Source organism: Castor canadensis, chromosome 1, assembly GCF_047511655.1.
Source record: "Castor canadensis chromosome 1, mCasCan1.hap1v2, whole genome shotgun sequence".
NCBI classification, from domain to species: Eukaryota; Metazoa; Chordata; class Mammalia; order Rodentia; family Castoridae; genus Castor; species Castor canadensis.
This window is the reverse complement of record NC_133386.1, coordinates 11734817-11759499: the sequence shown is the minus strand read 5'-3', so window position 1 is coordinate 11759499 and position 24683 is coordinate 11734817. Positions and strand designations below refer to the sequence as shown.

Below are 24683 nucleotides of genomic sequence, written 5' to 3'. Positions count from 1 at the left end.
TAAGTCCAAGACACTCCTAATGAACACTAACAATGTGGATGGGGGCAGTCACCCTAGTGGATATCAAAATTAAGGGATCACTTTTAGAGGCACAAATAGACCAATGGAACAAAACCCTTAGACATAGACCCAAGTACATTTGATCAGGACATGTGATATAGCAACTGCTAATGAGAAAAGGATGACTCACCAAGTAAATGATACTATTATAATTAGGTATCTACAGGAGGACAAAGTGCCTAGCACCTAACCAAACATAAATTCTAAGTGAACTGATGGTAAGTGAGAAGCAAAACTTCAAGATTTTTGTAAGTATCTATGACCCCCATGCTAAGCAATGCAAAAGGAAAGACCATAAAAGACTGATATATTTTAATCTATTGAAATTAAAAACTTATGTACAATAAAATAACTGTAAAGAAAAATCACAGACTGAGAGAAAGCATTTGAAAGACCAAAGGATTAGTGTTCAAAATACTTAACAAATTATTAGAGTCCAGACTGTAGAGGAAATGTCTAAATATCAGGCGTTAATAATTGTAAGAGAAACAACTAATAGAAAATATGATAAGGAAATTATAAAAGAGCACTCCAAGTGAATAAGAAGCATATACTATGTTCAACCACATAACAAAGTAGGGATATGCAAATTAAAACCACAATGAGATGCAATTTCAAATTCATTAAATAAATATCTAAAGAAAAGAACCAGCCAGAGCCTGGTATTGGCCAGTGTCTAAAGCAATAGAAACTGTCAGGCATAGCTAGTGACACCGGAAGTCAGCCCAAGCACTTTGGAGCATAATTGGGTAACATATGGAAAAGGTGAAGTTCTATAAACCCATATCATCCTTGTGTTTACCTTCTTCAGGAGTGTATCTTAGGATAGTTTACATATTTACACAAGGAGATACGTGTAAGGATGTTCATTGTAGCATATGTACATTAACAAAAAATGGAAACACATAAAAGTTCACCAACAGGTGAATGAATAATGTGGTAGTTTTACTAAAGGAATAAGAACACCTAAAATGAGTAACAGGTTATCAACACAGGTTAATTTTCAAAATAGAGGAAAAATAAAATTGGCAGAAAAGTACTACCTGCTAACATTTATGTAATAAAGATACTTATATTATTTACTCTGTGTACAAATACATGTACAATACAAATAGAAAACATGCTATGGGAATGATGACTATCAATTTTAACATGGTTTCAATCTATAGGAGGGAAAGAAAGGGGATAGAAAGGAGCTAAAGTTACCCACATTTTGTTACTTTATAGAAGAAATGAATATGGCAGTATGTTAAAATTGGACAAAGCTGAGGGGTAGGTAAAAAGATTAGGCCCACTATATCTCTGAAATGTAGCCTGTCTGTGTTCTTAAGAGAGCCAAGGACATCCCAAACCTCTTGAGAATGATTCAAGGTCAATATTACAAATACCAGTGATTAGGGCAATCATTCTGGGCCATGTATGTGGCAGAGGGCCCGTGACAGCCCACTGAACTGTCAAAGGCACTGTGGGAGCTGTTTGCTGACACTGGGGTTTCCCCTTCCTGCCTCACTGCCACATGTCAGCCTACTCTAATAGGCCTTTTTACTTTGCCGCTTTTAACCTGCTCTGGGCATGAAAACTATATAATTTGTTTTGTTGGAGGTTTGCCTTAAGATTTAAAAAACAGGTTCTGTATGAAAAGCTGAGGAAATCTCCCAAGGGGAAAACTGGAGAGTTCGCAGTACCTATCTTGTTACTCCCCTTATTTCACAACTCCCACGTTTTTATTTTAAATAATCTGGTTCTTGTCTGCATGGTGACAGTTGGAATTATCAGGATGCTAAGTTCAAGAAATGCAATTTCTTTATGAAGAAAAAAATTAGCTTAATTTTCCTACTGGAATAATTGAAATACACGGTTAACTGTTTGACATCCAAGTAAAATGAAAATGTAGCATGAACATAATTATAAAAATATTTTCAAAAATGAACCAAGGAAACTGCCCAGTTTTAAATTATTATTTCATCCAGATTTCCTTCCTCTTAAGACATAGCCAATAGTTTATATTTGAAAGATGAGTTTTTAATGATGTATACAAGAGAATTTAAAAATCACTTTAACTAAAAAAGCAAATCTGTAAGGCATGGAAGTTAACTATTCAGCATATTTCACTCAGAGTGCTAAGCATGCAATAGTCAGGGGAGCAGTATCCTCACCTACAGCCCTCACTCAATCAATCTTCATAGTAAATGTATCCAGGTTATGGAGATGAAAACATGTAAGCCAGAAGTTTCAATTAAGAATCAAGCAGCACTTATAACTATCCTTAACTCAAGTGAAAATCCTAGTCACAGATAAGAAAGTCCTGTGAAAGACTTTATTAAAAGCCAGGCTCAAAAGTTAAGTGGCCTATCAACCATTCCAACATGCACTGCGATTTCTGTGATAGATAAAATTATAAGTGAAGCTATGAAATTCAAAATCCATTAGAATAGATGATTTTAACAAAAGACCAGGAAGCCAAACCAGTTAATTTCTCAGTAAAAGGACCTCTAGCCCTTGAACTTTAAAAAGCATTCTGAGTATGAGAGAAACAAGGGGTCCAAGAGTTCACAAGGACAGTATTAATTTCTTCTCTTATTCACCTAGGGTTATACTTGAGTAGCTAGGACAATTAGACCCATGTAATTAATGGAGAGATAACTCCCTCCCTGCTATGGATGTCCTTGAAATGACAGAAGACAAAGAGGCTGATGCTCCAGCCACATAGAAAACCTAAACATCATGACTTTAGCAGAAGACATATGACCTGTGCTCAAGTTCAGCTTTCCTGTAACTACTCCATGACTTTTCAGAATACAATACATTGCTCTGAGACTCAGTTTCATCAACCATAAAGTGAGGTTAGATGAGATTTGTTAAGGTCTCATTTGTTGCTACATAGTCTGGTTCTATTTTATGAGCTGTAACTTGGTACTCTATGTGTCCCCTTAATGTGTACAAGCTGAAGTCTAAAAATTTAGATCTTGTCATCCTAGAGAAGGGAGTAAGAAGAGGGTGCCCATTTGTTTCTGTTTTGTAACTCACAAAGCCCAACAAATTGAATGTTAAAAACAGCTCTCTGTGGCTAAAATACAGAATTAAACCAGTTACCAGGTTAAAAGCAAAGCAGGGTCTGTAAGACAATCTGCTAGTCTCCCACTGAAATTTTCACCTGCAAAACTAAGCCAGCCAACCCAAGGACCAGTGCCATCCACACTTCTAATGCATTCTATAAATTATACACATAGTACAACTCTTCTCATTATTCATGCTAAAATTTAACTAAAACCAACCTTTGCTTAAGAAAACTGCCTCTGGTCAAGTCAAAGCATTAATATACACAACTGCTACTGTGAGTCACTGAAAATGACTCTACCACTTATGCCTCTATTCCTCTACTTTTCCCCCAAAAGAGTGAGAGTGCAAGGCACTCCATTTTTCTAGGGCATTATTCAAGAATGGAGATACCAAAATAAATACATTAGGTGAGATAAAAAAAAAAAAATCCACTGATGTGGTAGGAATGAGAAACATATTTGGGCTTTGTCCCTGGTTCTAGCATGGAGCTTCTAAACCACTGGGGTTCCCTGGTAAAAGGGGTTTCTTTTGTCACTCTTGATCACCTTTTCATCCACCTGTTACTGAGGTGACAAGAGGGTTGGGCCCCTATGTGGCATCAGGATGGGGCTGGTCACCATAAAGTTCAGTGACCACTCATTTCTTCAGGTAGGTAAAGTTCTGTGAGCCATTCTGACAAATTATGGAACCTAGGTGGGCTGGATCCTGGGAACCTCTAAGCTGGCTTCCCAGAAGTCCTGGGGTCTTGGACTTGTGACTCTCAGACAATCTAATTGTAGGCTGAGCTCTCATCTTGTGAGATCTGACACTAACTACAGGTGGAAAGTGTCAGAATTTCACTCAGCTGGTGTTTGGAGACCTAAAGAACTGCTTGGTGTAGACTCATACATCTGGTGTCAGAGTGTTGTGTGTATAAACAGAATGGTTTTTGTCAGAACCAAGAAATTCAAAAGTTGAGAAAACAACAACAAAAAATTATAAGCATGGGCTCAATTCACACCAGTTAGAGAGAATCCACAGATTCATGAATAGGACCTTGAGGAAGGTGGTGATAACATCTTTAAGTTCCTATAACACAAAGAGGTCCTACATGTTTATGATAGAAAGCTCCAGAACCACTGAGAAAAAAAGTTTATGACTAAATAATCTAAAGCAAAGTTCTTCAGCCTTGGCATTATGAGATTTGGGGCTGGTTAATGCTGGGCTACTTGTCATGAGGGGAGGCTCTCCCGTGCTGGATGGGAGCCAGCATTCCAAACTCTGTCCACTAGATACCTGAAGCATCCCCAGCTGTGATAACCCTAACACCCTAGACATTGCAAATGTTCTCAAGAAGAGTGTGTGTGTGTGTGTGTGTGTGTGTGTGTGTAGGGGGACAGGTGAAATCAGGAATGATTTCTGTAAGAGGGAATGTAGGTAAAGACATAGAAAGCCTGAGAAATGAAATTTTCATGTATACTAAAACTATGTGAAAGGAAAGTATCTAAAGAATCAGCTCATATACAGATAGCAGGGTGTGTGTGTGGGGTGCAAATGAGAGACAGACCTGGAGATCTGGGAGGCCTAGACAACCAGAATTCATTTCTGTATATATTCTCTCTCTTTCTCTCCCTCCCTCCCCCACCACACACACACAGGAGTGGATGGAAGGAAGACAGACAGGACAAAGGTGTGTGTGTGACACAGAGCTCCTATATGCTATCTCCAGTTTGCTAAGAGGCTGGAGAGAGAATCTTGGGCAAGCAGTAGAAGGAAATGGAGCTCACACAAGGCAGACGTAGTCTGTGTACCCACAAGTCAAGAGACAGCACTTGAAATGCTCAGGGTGTTGGGTGGACTCCTCAGAAAGGATGTGACTTTGAGGGGTCAATTAATCCCAATTTAAAGGCTACTCTGGATCCATCAGTAAGATGTAAAAGCATGCCTCATTTAAGAGCCAAAACAAAACCCAATGCTCAATCAGTACCATAGAACCCAGCCCAACACTATTAAAAAAAATCTTCATAATATCTGGTATCTTCTCAAAAAATTACCAGACTTTCAAAGAAGCAGACAAAATGGGACCACAGAAAGGGATGGAAAAATCCATCAGTAAAGTACTACAGAAATGACAGAGGTAATGAAACTGCTAGGTAGGATCTTAAGAGAGCTATTGTAAGGCTATGAGAGGTAGCTCAGTGGTAGTGCTTGCCTAGCATGTGCAAGGCCCTAGGTTCCATCCTTAGCACTATGCGAAAGCAAAACAAATAACCCCTCCCTCAAGCTATTATAGTATTAGACACATGCATAAAAATGTCAAGAAAAGCATGATGATGAGAGAAAAGAAATGCAACTTTTGCAGATAAAACTTTTAAATGGAAAATTACTGAATAAAATTAATAGCAGAGTAGACATTGCAGAAAAAAGTGGTGAATTTGAAGACATGGTAATTGGGATTCTTATGCATGGTACTTTACTAAAACCTTTTTTCATAATAATAAAATAGCCACAGACTTACTGAATAATCTTTTTCTTCACTGTCAATATTTGATCTGGGCATTATCATACACCAAGATGTCTGATTCTGGACCTTCTAATCCAGCCATTGACCTGTCTCACACTGTATGGTAAAGCTTTACCATACAGAGAAACTCTAGGCAAGTCTCTCATCACTGTTCTTTTTGACATTTCTTATATATTCTTCCAGATGCAATCCTCAAGATGACCCTTGGAACTTCACTACATTTTAAGGTAAAGCATTTAGGATTATAATTACATTAGATATATAAAGCTTTTTGGAAAAATCAGCATCCCTTATAATCACTGTATTTTTTTCTAGGGCTATAACAGTTCTCTTGATTTTTTTTTGTGAACTTTTGAGACTTTCGATTAGGCTTTGTGGGTTTTTTTTTTCTTCTTTTGAATAGGTCTGTTTGTTTCCTTAGGTTTTCAAAATAATTATATATATCTAAATATTGTTTACTTTCCATTCCAACAAAAGTATGTTTTCTTCATTCCCATCTGCATTTAGTTTTCCATTTACCTATCTGTCTATCTATCTATCTATCTATCTATCTATCTATCTATCTATCTACCTACCTATCTGTAATTCAATCCTACACTCCCCCAAGCTCATGTAACTGCTCTTTCAATACAGGCAAGATATGACTGGTATTTGATCAGATTCTCCTTTCTTAATTGGCTCTGTTTGATCTAAATGTTCCTTCTGAGGATTCCCTTCTCTGTTGTATACTGAGCCTTCTGCTTCCTGGATTTCACACATCATTTTCTTGGTGTCTCTAATCAGGGCAATGTTTATGGGCTTTTGCAGAGAGGTATTAACAGATACCACTGAAGTCCAGATTCAGTAAGTGGGGTTTAGTGGGGTTAGTTGGGTTCCATATGTCAAAAATAATAAAACTGGTTTCTCACTTCAAAAATCAGTCCCAAGTAGATTATGGAAATGTGAAATGTGAAACATAAAGTTCTTAGATGACAACAGAAGTGTATCTTCAAGATCTTGAGACAAGGATTTCTTTAACAAAAATACAAAAAAGCAAGCCAGGCACTGGTGGCTCACACCTGTAATCCTAGCTACTCAGGAGGTAGAGGTCTGGAGATCACAGTTTGAAGCCAAAACTCATCACAAAAAAGGGCTGGTGGAGGGCTCAAGGTATAGGCACTAAGTTTAAACCCCAGTACTGAAAAAAAAAATGAACAAAAAACCAAAAAAGCACCATGCCTGATCTTCAAGGCACTGTGAAAAGACAATGACACCATGCTTCAGAGCAGAAGTGGAAATGTGTAGCACATTTAAATAATAAGGGACTATTATAGAGAATATGCAGGAGCTCCAAATCAGTAAGAGAAAATGTCACCTGAAAGAAAGAGGAACAAAAGGCCAGCAGTTCACACATAAAGCACCCAAGTAACTCAACAACCAGTAAATGCATTAAATAGTGCTCAATTTCATTAAACATCAGCAAAGACAAAATAGACATGAGGACATACCATTGTAATACAGCAGGTAGTATAATTATAATATTTATAATCATTATTATATAAATAATAAACTACAGCTATGAGCAACATGAGTGAATCCTACATAAGATGTTCAGGATATAGAAACTTAAAAGTGGGCATAACTAAAGTATATGACTTACACAGATACCAACCTATGCGATAAGATGATGGAAGGGAAAAATAAATCCAAATTTCATGGTTCTGATTAGCTTTGGTGGTCAGAAGGAGGCAGAAGATGCAACTGGAGTGAGGTGGGATTATAGCATGCAGATCCCCTCCTTACCTCTGCAGTGCCCTTGCCCATGCTGGAGGTCTCCTCTCTACAGAATGCATTCTAGGAATGCAGGCACAGCAGGCGTCACTGGTGTGGAGTGAAAGTCTATATGCTAGATAATGACACTCCTGACCCCCTCCCTTTCTCAGCTCCAAAGTCATCACCAAGTTCTTGAACTATCATCCTACTAAGTGCAAAGGATCATTTCTAAGGTATCAAGGGCCAGTGTCTACTTATGAACATGTGGCCAGCACTGCACAGCTTCTGTCCTTCTCTGATAGTGTGCATGGCTGTGGTGGCCCTGCATTTACCACACTGCCCTCTTGACTGACACATTTATTCACGTTCTCCCTAAAGGCTTCCAGCAGTTATGCCTGTCATTCTCATTACATGCCCAACTTTGGCTGAGCTTTTGTTGGTTTTTCTGTGTGTAATTAACTTAGAACATTCATTTGGTGGGTAAAAATGCAGTATTATTTTGCTTTGATAAAATGGCCAGAAGAAGCTAAAACTTACCTCAGCCACTTCCTTTTGGAATGTCAAAGTCATCTGAGTTCTGCCATAAGCAAAAGGTCCATCTTTAACAGATATGTTTTCAAGCCACTTAACAATCAGTGGAGTTGAAACACTAAAAGGCAGATTCCCAATGACATGTACTTTTGGAGGATCTGTTTGGTAGGAGGAAAAAAACCACCTTGGAATAACTTCATCAATACATGGAGAATATGATTTTATATGAGTAAGACCAACAGGACATGAATAGTATCAAAGCACATGAGACACGATGGCTGAGGATTTCCAGTTCAGTAATTCTTCAACCGCAATGTGTTCTCACAGTGACTTTCTGTTACTGAGGAAAGTCCTCAGATGTCTGGCTTAGGAAATATATGAGAGAGAGCTGGTTTGAAGAAAAAGATAATTTTCTTTGGTCACAATGAGGTCAAAGTGCCTATGCGGCTGTCAGAGGGTCACATGCACATCCTATATCCCAAGTGATATATAGGATGGACATAAGATGTGAGTGCCCTCAATATTTAGGTGGGAAATGAAACTACAAGAGTGGCGCAATCTAGGCAAATCTCTAGCATGAGAAGAGAAGATGCCCAAAAAGAAAAATCTCAGAAACGACATCTAAGAAATGGGTAAAAACAATAACCACTGGCAAAGAATATGTATAGCAAGTTAACAAATGTCAAAGGAGAGCCTGGTATCAGTAAAGACAAGAGCAGAGAACTCCTCGAGAATGTGGTGTGTTAACAGCTAAATGAGAGCAGAATGCAGTCAGATGAGGTCTGAAACAGGCAGGTCACTGCAATCCTAGCTTGGCTGAGGCAGGAGCAGAAATGTGTAGTCTGTGTGCTCAGAGGGGCCTGTTAGAAGGTGGACACTACAGAGGCAGACCACCCCAAAGGAGTCTGGCCCTGGTGAGGCCAGAGACAGCAGCAGCTAGATTCAAGTTTTGTTCTGAGTTTCTGATGAGCAAGAAACATGCTTCCCATGTGTATTCCAAAGAACTGCACACAGCAGGCACCCACCAGACACCTGCCCTTTCAAAAGAGCCTATTTGGTCCCTGAGTACGAAAGACAACGGGAAAAAGTTACAAGCTTGGGTGTGGTCTGGTTTACTAAAACACTTCAGTATTCTCATCACTTGCAAAAACTAACACTCCATAGTTCACCCCACCTTTATGTATCACTATAAAAACGACAAGGTTATTTACACAAAATAAAATTGGAAGATGTGAGACAAATCAGAATGAACAAATACTAGATTTTATATTTTAGAAGTAAAAAGCAGAAAATTAATTATATATTATTTAACTATTCAGATAATTTTTAATATATAAAACATTTAAAATGGATATATAATAAAATATTTGTGACATAAATAATGACAAAAGAAATATCTAAAGCAAAGCAAAACAACTCAAGAGAACTTACCATCTTCCCAGTTTCTTTTGAGACTCTCTGGAAAAGCCTTTTCCAACTTAAATGTCAACACATCTCCATGAACAACTCGCAGTTTTCCAGGTGCTGCATCAGAAAGCATCTAGTTTATAGAAACGTCAACAGGATGAGCTCATACACGCTGGAGAATACCAACACTAAGACATTTAAACCTGTGCACCATTAACTCAGCCAGAAAAGCCAGCGACCAGGAGCCACCACTCCTGACAGAACACAGTACCCACTACAACAGATGACTGTGTTTAACACATGAACATTTGCAACAGCTGAGAGTTTCATAAGCAATGTCAGTGTAACTTACACCACCAGAATGAATTTTACTTTTACACAGAATTTAGCATAAACTCAACTCCTGTCCACACGATTGTAAATCACTAAGGACACTACAATGAAATAACTGTGAATTAGGAATAGACCATACAAAAAATGAACTTAATTCAACTAAGTCTTTATAGCCTAAATACCTCCAAAGGATTCTACACCTTAAACCTTTAACTTAAGCTATGGGTAGATTCCAACAGAAAGTGCCTTGTCAATGCCAGGGCCCCCGTGGTGTCCTGACACTCCCCTGACCATGGTGTCCTTCATCTTCGTATCTCTTGATCCACAGGCACTGAAAACCTCTGAAGGATCCTACCTGCTTTCATGATTGCTATTCCTCAGCATATTTCTACTTTCCAATCAATCATTTACTTTCTCCCCTTTTCCTTTGGTCTTTCTGAGCAAAAAAGAAAAACACAGCCCTTGCTTTATAACCTTAATATTTTCTTCTTAGTATTTCTCATTCACCCGTACTCTCCCAAAATTTATGAGGTAGAGAAACCTTGCAGATTATCTTTTTTGGAGATACTGGGGTTTGAACTCAGGGCCTCAAGCTTGCTAGGCCACTTAAGCCATGCCCCCAGCCCTTTTTGCTTCAGTTTTTTTATAGCTAGGGTCTCATGTTTTTGCATGAGCTGGCCTTGGACTGCAGTCCTCTTTACCTTTGCCTCCCTTGTAGCTGGATTACAGATGTGTACCACTAGGCCTGGTTTGTTTGTTGAGAAAGGGTCTTGCTAACTTTTTGCCTGAGCTGGCCCTGAACCACAATCATCCTATCTCTGCCTCCCAAGTAGCTGGGATTACAGGTATGACCACCACATCTGCACTTTTATTAGTAAAACGTTATTTCACTAATAAATGAGACAAAATCATACAAATAATATTTTAGAAATATATAGCTGAAATGGCTATATTGGTAAGAGGCAGAACATTTTAAGTTTAGGATCATCTAGTTTGATATCATTTGCCATAGTAATTTACCAAAAATAATTGCATACATCTGTTACTATTGCACTTAAGGATTATTTTAAATCATGATTTGCTAAAACTTGACCTGGTGAGTTCCAGAAAATAAATCTTAGAACCCATAATAATTTCAATATACTACGAATTTAAACAGATAGCTCTTTATGGGACATACTTTTATTGTATAAACACTGAGAATTTAATGATAGCATTTACCGAGAAAGAAAAGGCTAAATATTTTTCTATAATTATGCTTCACATAATTAAAACAAATTAGTAATATCAAAAACAAAGAGGCAGAAGTAAAAGCTTATGTTACATACTGTCAATATATAGAAAGTAAGTAATTAGTAATTAGTACTAAAAACAAGGTAAATTTGGCTCTTTGGTGTTAATTTGTATGCTCTGATACCCACGTTAATTTTTCCCACACTCAGGCACAACAGCACATCCCAAAGCCAACACAAATACAAAGCTATCTTGCTTTCCTATGATAAAGGTTCATTTCTATTTTTTTTCTTTTGGATTCCACATTCAGGTTTTTTTTTTAATTTTTATTTTTTTATTATTCATATGTGCATACAATGCTTGGGTCATTTCTCCCCCCTGCCACCCCCCTCCCTTACCACTCACTCCGCCCCCTTCCTCTCCCCCCCACCCCCTCGATACCCAGCAGAAACTATTTTGTCCTTATCTCTAATTTTGTTGGAGAGTATAAGCAATAATAGGAAGGAACAAGGGTTTTTGCTAGTTGAGATAAGGATAGCTATACAGGGAGTTAACTCACATTGATTTCCTGTGCATGTGTGTTACCTTCTAGGTTAATTCTTCTTGATCTAACCTTTTCTCTAGTTCCTAGTCCCCTTCTCCTATTGGCCTCAGTTGCTTTTAAGGTATCTGCTTTAGTTTCTCTGCGTTGAGGGCAACAAATGCCAGCTAATTTTTTAGGTATCTTACCTATCCTCATATCTCCCTTGTGTGCACGCACATTCAGGTTTAAGTCTCAGTCAAGGACAAACCAAATCAATCCTGTGAAAGGTCTATCTCCTCTTTTGCAACCTTGCAGGGCCAACTTCCCTTTCTGACTCCCCACTGCAGAAGAAGTGAAGCTAGAGGCCACTGACTTATGTGAAGGCCTGAGGAGAAAAACATGCCACACTGATGATACTCAACAACACACAGACTCCCTAACTAAGTGGCAATGCTATTTATCTGAGGAGTGGGAGAGATCACTACCACAGACATTCAAGACAACCGACTGGGCTCAGAGGCACAGCTCACCATGAATGCAGGCAAATGAGCATTTATATACTCTCAATCTGTTGTCATTTTAATTTTAGTTTTCAAACCTTTATTCTTCCAAAATGAAATGTAAGACAGCTTCAAGAAAAAGGCACTCATTAACTAGACTATTAAAGAAGAAATAGAAAACCAAACCATGAAAAGAAACACTTTTACATAGAACATGACCAATAACAGTGCTATCATTAAGAGTTGGCTCTCATGATTTGCACAGTGAAATATATAATTCTTACTCTCTATTAGAACTAATTATAGCAAGTGTCCAACACAGAAAATTTTTTCTGGTATAAGGTTTTCTAATAGGTACACAAAACAAAACAATGGACATGTCTTTAATAAAAGTCAGAAAACAAATAATTCTTTATATGGCTCCAAAAAAATATCTCTTCTCTAATAAGTCAGTCTTATTGAAAGCTTTTTCTTCATGGGGCATGTAACCTGTGTAGCTTTTTGGCAATTTAAGTTGATGAGAAAAGAATTTATGTAATTCTTGGAGCTTAGGCAAAAATTTTAATTTCCTTGAGAACAAAGAACTGTTTCAAAGGGTTATTTTGTATATTTTACACCACTTTCTCACAGTAAGTGACTCATGGCAGTCAACACTCTATAACAAGCTAAGCATTAATTACCTTCTTCCTTATTTTCCAAACACTGCTAAGATAAATGCTTGCAAAAAGGCCAGGCAAAACAGTAAAGCAAACAATATGAGAAGGATCCATAATACAGAATATGATAGGTGAAAAACTGATGCAGAATGCACAAAAAGATGAACACGATTATTCTAAAGGAACTGATTTACAACAGACATTTTTAAGGAGAAGATGACCATGACTTTAAAGTCAGTTTGCTTGCTTTTTAAACAGGACCAAAAGGTACACAGTAGAAATTCATTTACCCAACCTCATCAAGGAATCCCATATTTAGTTTAATCAATTTTCTATTCAAATAATGTTTACACCCTTATGTGTTAGCATTTAAGAAGAAACTTACAGAAGGGAATCTTTTTAAACCACACAAATTCTTTTCCTTAACTTAAGAAATGGATGCAATTTCCCCCTTTTCTTGATGACCTTGGTCACTGGTAGACCAACAGAAAATGGCCTCAATGGTTATGGAAGTGGGTTGATCCGTTTCTACTAAGTGAGTTTCCTGGCTTGCTTCCTGCTGTTGTCAGTGGGCCCACTTCTAGCACTGATCTCTGTACTGTTAATTCATAGCAGACTAGGAAATCACCTTGGCGTAGTCATTTTTTACTTACTTGTAGAGCTTTTATGTTATGTTCAAGTTTGGTTATATCATATAAGTCACATGTGTAAAGTAAGTAGCTATGTCACAACAGAAAGTAGTCAATCTTCTAATTCACTAGAGATGAAAGAATTTCAAAATTTCATTATATCTAATGAAAAACAGCATTTTCTGCAAGAATGTCTGAATTACTATATATGTCGCTTTACTCCATCTCCTGGATCCTTGCAATATGTCAGCCTCTTTGCATCAACTGCTACCTGCCCTTGTACTATACACAGAAGATAATGTGCATGCAGGTTACAAATCAAGTAAGGAGCAAATGAGATCTGAACACCAGCCTATTTGATGATCAATCTCCTGAACTCTCATGCTTATGAAACAGAAATCATCCCTGTAATGACTTGATAAAACACAGAGGCAATACTAATAATGACCTACTTTCTGTTTCCAGAATTTCATAAAATAAGCTCATAACTTACTGATTTAAAAGAATCCTTGAGCTCCCTACTCTGGCCAGCACTGAGTATTAGAGACTAGATATATTATCCTTAAACCAATAAATAAGTGACAAAATACATGAAACAATAATCTTTGGACTTTAGATAGGAAATGTAAAAAATCCTGCAGCTCTAAGAAAGTCAATGTACCCCATGCAAAAGAAAACATCAAGAAAAGCACACAAAGGCACAACATGATAAAACTTCTCAAAACCAATGGTAAGGAAAAAAATCTTAAAAGCAACCAAACAAGGATGAAATCTTGTGTGTGTGTCGGGGGAAGGGGAGGGAAGCAAGAGAGAAGACAGGGGAGCAATACCTTTAGGGTCCTAGAAGAACAACCTGCTAATATATTTTTCAAAAACAAAGGCGAGCTGGCACTGTTGGCTCATGCCTGTAATCCTACCTAGTTGGGAGGCTGAGATCAGGAGGATTGAGTTCAAGGCCAACCAGGGCAATTAGTTCACAGGATTCCATCTCCAAAACACCACAGCAAAATGTACTGGAGGTGTGGCTCAAGTGGTAGAGTGACTGCTTTGCAAGCGCAAAGCTCTGAGTATAAATTTCAGTCCCACCCCAGAAAAAAAAAAAAAAAAAGGGAAAATGAAGGCTTTTTCAGACATACAAAAGCTGCGACATTCATCACCACACTACAGGAAATACTTAAGGACATCTTTCTGGCTTTCAGGTTTAAAAACAAATGTTACTAGGTGAAATATTATGAAGAACCCTGGGCAGTGGCAATCATTTGGAGAAGACAACAATTTTTTCTTATTATTTAAATGTCTTTAATATAAAACTGACTATTAAAACGAAACAGCATTGTATTGTGAAATTTGTAACACACAGTGGCAAGATTTGAATGCTATACATAAAGGGGAATACTGTCCCTTAGGGATAGACTGTGCTATGTTCAAGATGCATACTATAACCTTTAGCTGACACCAAAATAACAAAGAGTCAGAGATAATACCATGTAGTAGGCTGAATGTTTCTAATCTCTGAAAACTGACTGTGTGACCTTACATAGAAAAGGGATTTTGCAGGTGTAAGTTAAACATCTTGGATTGGGATATTATCCTGGATTGTCTGGGCAGCTGCAATGAAATCACAAGGGTCCTTCTAAGACAGAAGCAGGAGAACTACAGTTGGCAGTGGAGATAGAGAAGAAAGATGGAGATAGAAGTCCATGCACTAAGGCAGATGGGTTGCCCCTGAAGCTGAAAATCAAGGCAAAAACCAGATTCTCCTGACTTCTCCAGAAAAAAACGCAGCTCTGCCAATTTTAGATGTTGAACTCCCAGACTGTAAGAGAGTAAGATTTTGTCATTTTAAAATAGTTACAACAGCAATAAAAAACATGCACAAGGCAGAGATTGCCAGATGTGGGGGGAAGGGAAAGCCAAGAGCCAACTGTATGTTGCCTACAAGAAACATTTTAAATATAAAGGCACAAACAGAAGATGGGGGAAAATAACAATGGAATGGCTATATTAATATCAGACAAAGTAGATGCCAGACAAAAAATTATCAGCAGGAATCATGAAGATCATTTCATAGTAACAAAGGGGTCAATTCACCAAAGTCCCAATAGTACCAAATGTATACAAACCTAGTAAAAGCACTTCAGAAAAGATGGAACAGAAATTTAAAGGAACTGTAAGGAGAAAGACAAATTCAGCAATTTTAATATCCTTCTCTCAATGAGTAACAAACGTAGACAAAAAAAAGTCACTAAGGATACAAAATGAAACAAAAAAATCTCTCAGTAAACTAGGACTAGAATGGCCCCTTCCCCACCTGATAAAGGAAATCTAGAAAAAATTCTACAACTAACATCAAACCCAGTGGTAAAGACTAATGTAATGTGTTTCTGCTAAGATCAGGGCAGGCGAGGATGGGTACTCCCACTACTCCTATCCAACACTTCTACTGGGATCCTAGCCACTGCAATAACATGAAAAGAAGAAACTGAGGCACACAGGTTAGAATGGAGGAGCCTTTATTTGATGACATGACAATATATGCAGGAAATACTAAGGAAACTTATCCTGTATACAAAAATTAACTCTAAATGTATCAGAGACCTAAATATACAAGTTAAAATGTCACAACATGTTGAAAAAAATAGGAGAAACTAATGGTGATCTTGGTTTTGGCAAATATCTTAAAAACAAGACACAAAAGCATATTTAAAAGGAAAAACTGAAAAATTGCTCTTTGATTTCTGTTCTTCAAAAGACATAGTCAAGAAAATGAACAGGCAAGCCACAACTGAGAAAATATTTGTAAAACATGTATCTGAGCTATCTAAAGATCTTTTAAGGTTTAGTAAGAAGACAAAAAAGGAAGATACCATTAAAAATAACAAAACGACTGAAACAAGTATTTCATGAAAGAATATACAGATGACAAATAAGCACATGAAAATCTGCCCAATACCATTAGTCATTAGGGAAGTGCAAATAAAAACCACAATTAGGTATCACTTCATGTCAGCTCTGATGGCTAAAATGGAAGACTGACTATACCAAGTGTCAGCAAGCCTAAGGAACAAGTACAACGCTCAGAAAAAACTGGCAGGAAATGTAAAATAGTACAGCCACCACACCCAACAAGTTTGGTAGTTTTGTAAGTTTAGCATACACCTAGCAGAGGATCCCCATATTCTACTCCTAGGTCTTTACTCAAGAGAAATGGAAGCATACATTCACACAAAGACTTTCATGTGAATGTCCAAGTAACTTTATGTGCTCGAGAAAGTCCATCAACAGGTGAATGTATCTATAAGATTGGTACAGACATACAGTGGCACAAAATACAGCAACAAAAAGGGGCAAAATATTGATGACCACCTCAACATGAGTGAACTGCAAACTATGCTAGGTAAAAGACATCAGACACAAAAAGAAAGACTAAAGAGTACATATTGAATGATTCCATTCATTTAAATTCTAAAAAGTGGATATAATCTTTCTGACAGAAAGCAAATTGGTAGTCATCTAGGTAGGGATGGGGAAAGGAGGAGGAAGGGTTACAAAAGAACTCAAATATCCCAACGATCTGTTCCATCTCGATTGCAGTCATCATTTTGTGTGATTACACAGGTTGAAACTCTGTAATTTGAATACTTCCAACACATGCAGTTTAGAGCACCAATTATCTTAAAAAGGTGTAGAACAGAGTATTTAGTGTGGTAAACTCTGTAAGGAGTTATTATTATAGTTATTAATGTATGAAAACTGTAAACAAAAAAGAAGACTCTGCACTACATGTCTCAAGGGGAATATACCATTTCTGAAATTATCTCCAGATCATAAACTAGAGAAATATCTACGAAGGGGTTCAAGCTTCCTAAGGTATCAGGAAATCTCACTCCCCTCCAAAGCAAACAAAATTCACTTACACACAAAAATGTAACAAAGATAAGCAACCAAAAAATAATACCCAAGAAATTTCAATCAGAATGTTACAAAATCAAGAGAAAGAAGCTTATTGGATGAGCTAGGGAAGGCTCCGTTTCCATAGCACTGGGGATTTTCTAGTGCCAGACTGGAGTAATATTACTTTCCTCCTGTACCTTGTTTCAGATTAACAGTTTCCTGATCAACCCTTAATCACCAGATGTGCTCAAGATAAGGGGAAAATCATTTTATTATTTATAACTAAGATTTACTGAGTGTCTGCTAAGTGTCAGGCACTCACTGATCCTAATACCGGGTCAGTAATATTAGGCACCGAAAGATAGTTTCCTGGTCAAGGTCACAAAACTAATAGTAGAGCTCGAGTCAACCTAGGAAGTTGGACAGTGAAGTCCTGGTTCTTTAGCTTAAAACTGCACTACATTGCTTCTGCATGTCAGACGTTTTCTTACCTTTACAACACACAGAGGGTGAAGCCTACCTGTTATCACCAGCTGTTCCTGAGCTGCCTCATGATTATGCTGTAAGAACCGAGTTAAGCTACAAATGACAAATTTTCAGCCAGAAGACATATTATAAATTATTACTTTCTTTAAAAAGCAATTCGATTCACTCAGAAATCACTAAAACAGATCACTTTCCTTTTACCTTTACTCAGTTTTATGCCTAATTTAGGACTTCTAACAGAAAGTAGTTTTACATATTGAAACATTCTTTACAAGAAAAAGAACCTATTTGATAATTTAGCACCCAACATTTCTTTTTAAGGTGAATTCCTTTCCTGCACAGAAGATACTAAAAATTAATTTTGCTTCTTCTAAAATGGATGAAAAGGCAAATATACATTTCCTGTAGAATAATTCACTTTGAAATTATCATTGATATTTACAAAGAGCATGAAACTTTTTGATAATCAATGCTACATATACTTTTTACTATCAAATGACACATTAGTCAGTATGATACACATACATAGTCACGAAGACAGTCTTTCGTTTCCCATGAAGATGTGCCTGCTATTGGCAGGCTGTCATACCTAGTAAATGACTGGGGAACAAAACTGACTCAAATCTCTACCCTCGTAACACTTACCTTCCAGAGCAGTGAGTCTGATGATAACAAATGAGAAGAACATACACACGGTACATACGTCCAACATGATAAGTCTAATGAGATAAAACAAGGTAGAGGCTCAGGAGGCAGGGATGTGAGAACAAGGGTGATTGAGAAGAGATGGGTGGCAGTGGCTTTTTCATTTTAATTTCTTCTTCTTCTTCTTATGGTACTAGGGTTTGAACTCAGGGCCTCATCCTTGCCCTACTAATTGTGTCACACCTCCACCCCTTTTTGTTTTTTTAAGTTAGTTTTTTTGGATAGGGTCTCAAGCATTTTTACCCTGGGGTCAGCCTTGAACCTCAATCCTCCTACCTGTACCTTCCACATAGCTGGGATTACAGACATGTGCCACCGTGCCCTGCTAGTTGCTCTTTAGTCTGTCCTCAAAGATCAGAGAGAATATATAGATTAAGGTGGGAATTAACTGAAATTTGACTTTCCCTCATGCCTAATGAAATAATGCACATAACAAATGGGGAAATTTGAGGTTAAGAAGTCTCATTAAGGACTAAAAAGTGAGATAACGATTCTCTACATTCAAAAAGAGCTAAAAGTAAGCCTGAAGGGATAGGCGCAGTGTTATCCAGTTTCTCTTTATCATCTGATAATCTCAGTAAAAATAATAATATTCCTACTTCAATCTCCAACTAGGATGCAGTTCTTAAAATAAAAACATGAGTCAAAGCAAAAATTACCATTAAATTTCACATTTGATCAAGGAATATGTACCATGTGACAATCTCAAAATAAAGTTAGAAATCTGAAACTCTGGCAAAATTAGATAAAGTTAAATATTATATAATTCTTTAAAGCATAAAAAAATGTTAAAGCAAGATGAGAAAAAAGTCACAGAGTTCTAAAAAATCAGAAGCATGCACACCAAGTCCCCCTTCCTTCCCCCCCCACCCCCCCCACCTTGGGGATGTCTTTTATTAGCCAGTCAGTCCTACTAGATATTGGTTGTAAATCTATAAACCGAAGATGGGAAGATGGGTCTCCAGACTCCACTTAAAAAATTACTAAATTTGTCTTCTGAGATTTTCCTGAGATTTTCATCAACTAGGATTTAATAGAAGAACAAAGAAGGATTTGGAGAGGTCAGTTACAGGTAGAGAAGCAGGCCCAATTGTTTGCTAAAGGCAAGGCTGAGCATTGGCTGTGATTATGGATAGGAAATTTCTGTCTAAATAAAAGCCTCTTGGAAGATTAACCCAGGAAACTCTAAGCAGCAGGTTGGGCATGATAACCTGAAGGGAAACTGTTGTAAATGTGGAAAACTGGGGCACTGGAAAGTTGAATGCCCTAAGAAGGGGCCACCATATACAGGGACATGCCTCCTGTGCAATAAAGAAAAACACCAGAGAAAGGGCTCTTTATCTTTCTTGGGGTGGGGAGGGTTGCAATCTGTGTTTGAAATGGCAGCTCTTGAGAACCAGAGATGACAAAGGGTTCCCACTATTGGAGCTCCAACCCATCAATTAACAATATTCTATGAGGAACTCCATGTGTCTCTACAAGTGGTTGATCTCTTTCTAAATAGAGCTGGACGGTCACCTGGATTGATAAACCCGGAAGATCAAAATACTCACTCCTCTCCTAACTTACAGGTATGGGAAATTTTTTTTTTTCTTGCTCTTCTTTTTTTTTCATTCGTATGTGCATACATTGTTTGGGCCATCTCCCCCGACTGCCCCCTGCCTCCTCTCTCTCTCCCTCACCCTCCTCACTTCCAGGCAGAACTTGTTCTGCCATCTTCTCCAATTTTGTTGAAGAGAAGCAAGTCACAGATTTTAAAACAAATTTTCTCAAGCTGTTCTGAGAGAAATGAAACATTTTTCCATGAACACATATACAAAATCACTAATTTTTAACCCAATTTGCTCTCTTGTATGGAAATAAGAATGTAGATAATTTTATTGTTCTTTGATAGTCACATAATAAGTTACTAGTCACTGGAGCCCAAGTCTTAAGGCCCTTTTAAAATTTTAGAGTTACACAAGAATTAGGAAAGACACTGACATTAAGTGCCATGAGGAACTCCCTTCACAAGGTCCCTGATATAATTTGTTCCACTCTTGTCAGTGTTTTAAAAACTTCAGTCCCTCCTTATTTCAAATCCTCAGTCCTGCCTCCCTCAATTCTTACCTTGTTTTAATTCTTTCCTGGAAAAGATCAGAACAGGTTTGTCCTCCCTACCACCAATGTTTGCAGTTATGAAGACCTCACTCAACCTTCTCATCTTCCAGCTGAAACATGCCCAGTTCCTTCAAGTATTCCCTATGACAACAATTCCTGTGTTTTCAAAGACGCACACATGTACAATTTCATTCAAACCACATCAAAGTCTGTAAGTACAGTGCGCAATGTCATTCCTTCACTTGAAAATGCTCTTATAAGAATGTGTTAACTTGATAATTAATTTCACTGGATGAAGAGCTGGCATAGTTTTCTCCATCTTTTCTTGTGAAAATGCTGTTTGGAACCTAAACGAAGTTCTCAAAAGTCATACCAATGCGTCCTTACTGGCCTTTACTTATTTTGAAGGAACAGGCCATATAGCACAGTTAATGGAAAAAAAAAAAAAAAAAGGAAAATCACATAAAACAGTTTGTTTAGCATCAATGTGTATAGCAGGTTTATTCAAATTTCAGCTCTTTGGACCACAGAATCAAAATCCCTGGACTGAGGCTGGAAGTCCTTGAAGAGAAACCTGCATAAAGTTGGTCACCCTGACACTTAAGAATCAAGGCCTAGGATTCTAGGTTATAAGTAAAAAGCAAACCTGGGACTGTACAGTGTCAGTCCTAAAACAGACATACCACCCAACCAGAGGTGGTGGCAAGTGCCTGTAATCCCAACTCAAGAGACAGACAGGAAGATTGTGAGTTTGAGGTCAGCCTGGGATATGTAGCATGATCCTGTCTCAAATAAAAAAAAAGAAGTATCTCACCTGTAATCCAGGGATAAATCGGGTGTCCTTTTCCACCACCAGAAGTTCAGCAATATTGGCATTGAGAAGGGATCTAGTGATTCCACCTGGCCCGGGGCCCACTTCATAAACGTAAGTATTTGTCAGATTGCCAGCTTTCCTTACAATTTTATCTACAGAAAAGGAAGTTATAATTTTATTAGCTTGGCAAATTTTAAATGAGTGGAATTTGAAGAGAAAATAATTATAAAACATTCTTACCAGTCATTAGTTGATTATTTAACTCTCAAACTAAATTGATATATAGTAGTCATTCAATATTCTACATCACTATTGAACTATACCAGTTTCTTACAAAAACAGATTATGACAACTTCCTTAATTTAAATTTAGCTATTATTCTATTTTCTGTTTCTCCATTAAACCAATCAATTTTTAAGACTTGGCTAGATAAGCATGTAGCACTTCTCTGTAGTTGTTGAACATCAAATGTTTAAATAAGCAAGATTATTTTCACATTCAGAATCTTTCATATTCAGAATCATTCAGAAAGAGCAGGTAGTCTCCATTTTTACTTATATTCATCTATTTGGTGGTCAGTATAGCAATGGCAACAAATTCCTAGATCCTAAGAGTGTCCGTAATTTGAATTTTTAGTCATTTCTAGGAGAAACTCCAGTTTAGGACAGGAGGTTTTTTAAACACTCCAAATACAAGTTTATATGGAAATATTAAGTCTTCAATTTAGTCAATTTAAGTCAGGAGACCTTAAGAAATCATAGAAAAGCAGAGGACTAATGAGGATTCATTGCAACTAATCACTTCTGGAAAAACATACAATTCACTGGGTTTACTGACTGCTACATATTCAAATCCAAGTAACTGGTACTCCTACAATAGTGGAAATGTAGCTACTGAAAACACCACGTCTTGGCAGTGTTTACTGACACTGTACAATTCCAGTGTTGCTTGTTACTGATAACCTATTTAAGCTTAAAGTCTCTTACCCACTCCAACTAGTTTTGTTTTTTAATGGATGTGGGGAGGAAAAAGGCATCCATCCACGAGGTGTCTGTTATAGGTGACGTACATACATTCTCTCATCCTTGAAATACATTAAGAACAGTACTCCAATTTAATTTCTCTGAACTTTTACAGGTCCCTTGTCTATTGTTTTATTTGTACAATGTCATACAGGAAACAAATGGCAGAGAAAAGACTCCAATTTAGGTGCAAATTCTAAACTCAAATTCTTGCTAGTTACAGTCATCAAATGCCACTGAGAAGAAACAAGAATTATTCATTAAGCCTGGGTAGTACAGAGTGAACTCAATATCCTTATTTTTAAAAATGGAAAATTATGACAGGTAGGACAGTGGTTCACTCTCAAACTTCTCAAGCACACTTAAATACAACTAAGTATCAAAGATGCAATGTCACATCACAATGTGACGTTTCAATGTTGCTCTGCTCCCAAATGGGCTTCTCATTCACCCAAGTACCTTAACTTCCCTTCACTTTGGTTCCCATAGGAAGAGAGAATAATGTCTCTAGAATCTGGAACATTCTCCTAAAGATGAGTAAAAAGACTCACATGAGAAAATACAAATGAAGAACTTTAGGAAAAAAAAAAAAACAACCTATATTTTCAGTCCTGAGAATGGTGTTTTGTATTTAGTAAGTGCTGATGACTAGTAGAAAAGGCTGGTTCTACCTATTACTAGAACCAAAATATTTTAGAAGTGGGCAGTCTCTTAATACTCTTGCAGTATGTCCCTCTTCCAATTAAAAGATGAGAAAACTTAAGTGGATACGCTGCTTTGCCCCAAATATTTCTACAGGCAGAATAAAGGTTCCATTATCAAGAAATAAAACTATTTATGCTTTTTCAGTTGTGCATTCTTTAATCAAAATAAACTTTGACTTTTTGGGTATTACTGCTCTTTTCAACTTCTGAAGAGGGCCCAAGTAGAATGAAATATAAAGATCTCAAAACATAAGTACTCCAGCAGTGAATCAATGCACTTATTTGCAGTAGATTTTATCCTTGCAATCTCACCTTTTAGACAAGAGCATCACTAAGAAACTGGGGTGCTGGTTAAACCAACGTTTGTCAAACATACCAAATCATACACCTAAAACTGATGAATTTCACTGTAAAGAAATTTTACCTCATAAGAAGCGACTTAGGGCTGGGCACTGGTGGTTCATACCTGTAATCCTAGCTACTGGGGAGGCTGAGATTGGGAGGATGGCGGTTCAAGACCAGTGTGTGTGTGTTGGGTGTTGTTTGTGAGCTTCCCATCTTAATGGGAAAAAGCTGGGCGTAGTGGTGTACACCTGTCATCCTAGCTACAGAAGTGTAAAATAAGAGTATCCTAATGCAGGCTGGCCTGGGCAAAAAGCCAGGCCTATCTCCGGAATAACTAGAGCAAAAAGGGCTGGAGGCGTGGCTCAAGTGGTACAGTGCCTGTTCTGCAAGCACAAAGCCCTGAGTTCAAATCCCATAACCCCCTCACACACACGCACAGCATGGCACGTGCACGTATTAAAACTCAGCATCTTGGAGGAGACTGGCTTATTCACTCCCATCTCTTAACCCCAGTGTCAGCACACGACAGCTCGAGCAATTCGTATTTACTGAATGCACGTCGGCACCCTGGAGGATTTCTTCAGCCTTAACAAGGATATACTTTTGAGACGAGTCACTGATAAAGAAACTTCGCACTAATTTAAATGCTGCTAACTTCGAAATACAGTAAATGCACATCTGGTCAGCACGTGCGGTACCATTTCGGTGACAGAGGCAGCAGTGCCACAGCCACCTTGCCCCGCATGCAGCCCTTCGGCCCGGTGAGCCCCGCGCCCTGGACGCGGGGCTTCGGGAGGAGCCCACGCACTTCCCGTGCCGGGCGGCGGAACTGCGGAGTGCTTGGTGCCCAGCAGAAGAGTCGCCCGCCAGCCCCGGCTCTAACACCCGCCCACGCCCCCAGGGACGCCGGGAGAACTGGGCGCACTGAGAACACATCCACCTGTCAGCCTCGAGTCCAGGAGAAAATTCTGGGATAGCTGCTTCATTGCTTGTAGTCTGAACAACTTTATGATTTCTCGAATGGTGGGCAACGGCGGGAGACGGAATGTGCTGAGTTTCCCGGAAGCAGCCATGAGGTCGGCGCATGCTGCCTGCCTTCACCCTTCCTTTCCCAGCGCTCCCAGGGAATGCCGGCGGGGGCGGAGCCTAGAGGACGAATGCCCGCCTCTGGACTCACTTCATTGGTCAGCGTTTCCTTTCCGGAAGTGACGAATCGGGCAGGAAATCCTGGTGCGCTATGAGGCACGCACTGCGACCCGCCAAGAGCGGTACCCGCTGGGTGCGCGGTGGTTTCCGCTTGTGAGCGCGGCGGACGTTCCCTGTGGGAGCGGATTCCCGGAAGGGGCGGGGCCTGGCAAAGCTTCGTGATTCCGCCTTTGACCCTCCAAGTGTCAGTTTAGGAATAGTAGTGGGAGATCGGTTGATT

General features: G+C 38.4%; 1 protein-coding gene across 2 annotated transcripts in view; it reads right to left on the bottom strand.

Annotated features, from left to right (window-relative positions):
• Tfb1m (transcription factor B1, mitochondrial) overlaps positions 1-24402 on the bottom strand; it is a 49855-nt gene extending 25453 nt beyond the window's left edge. Inside the window, exons 1-5 of one of the 2 annotated variants that reach the window (XM_074071927.1) lie at positions 24198-24337; positions 21187-21338; positions 18213-18286; positions 9338-9430; positions 7913-8064 (exon numbers count right to left, since the gene is read on the bottom strand). In XM_074071927.1, coding sequence (XP_073928028.1) covers positions 7913-8064; positions 9338-9430; positions 18213-18286; positions 21187-21293 — 426 coding nt within the window. In that variant the 5' untranslated portion in view covers positions 21294-21338; positions 24198-24337. Of the gene's footprint in view, positions 1-7912; positions 8065-9337; positions 9447-18212; positions 18287-21186; positions 21339-24197 lie in introns of both variants that reach the window. The other variant, XM_020185053.2, reaches the window with a different exon arrangement.
• Positions 24403-24683: the final 281 nt, after the last annotated feature.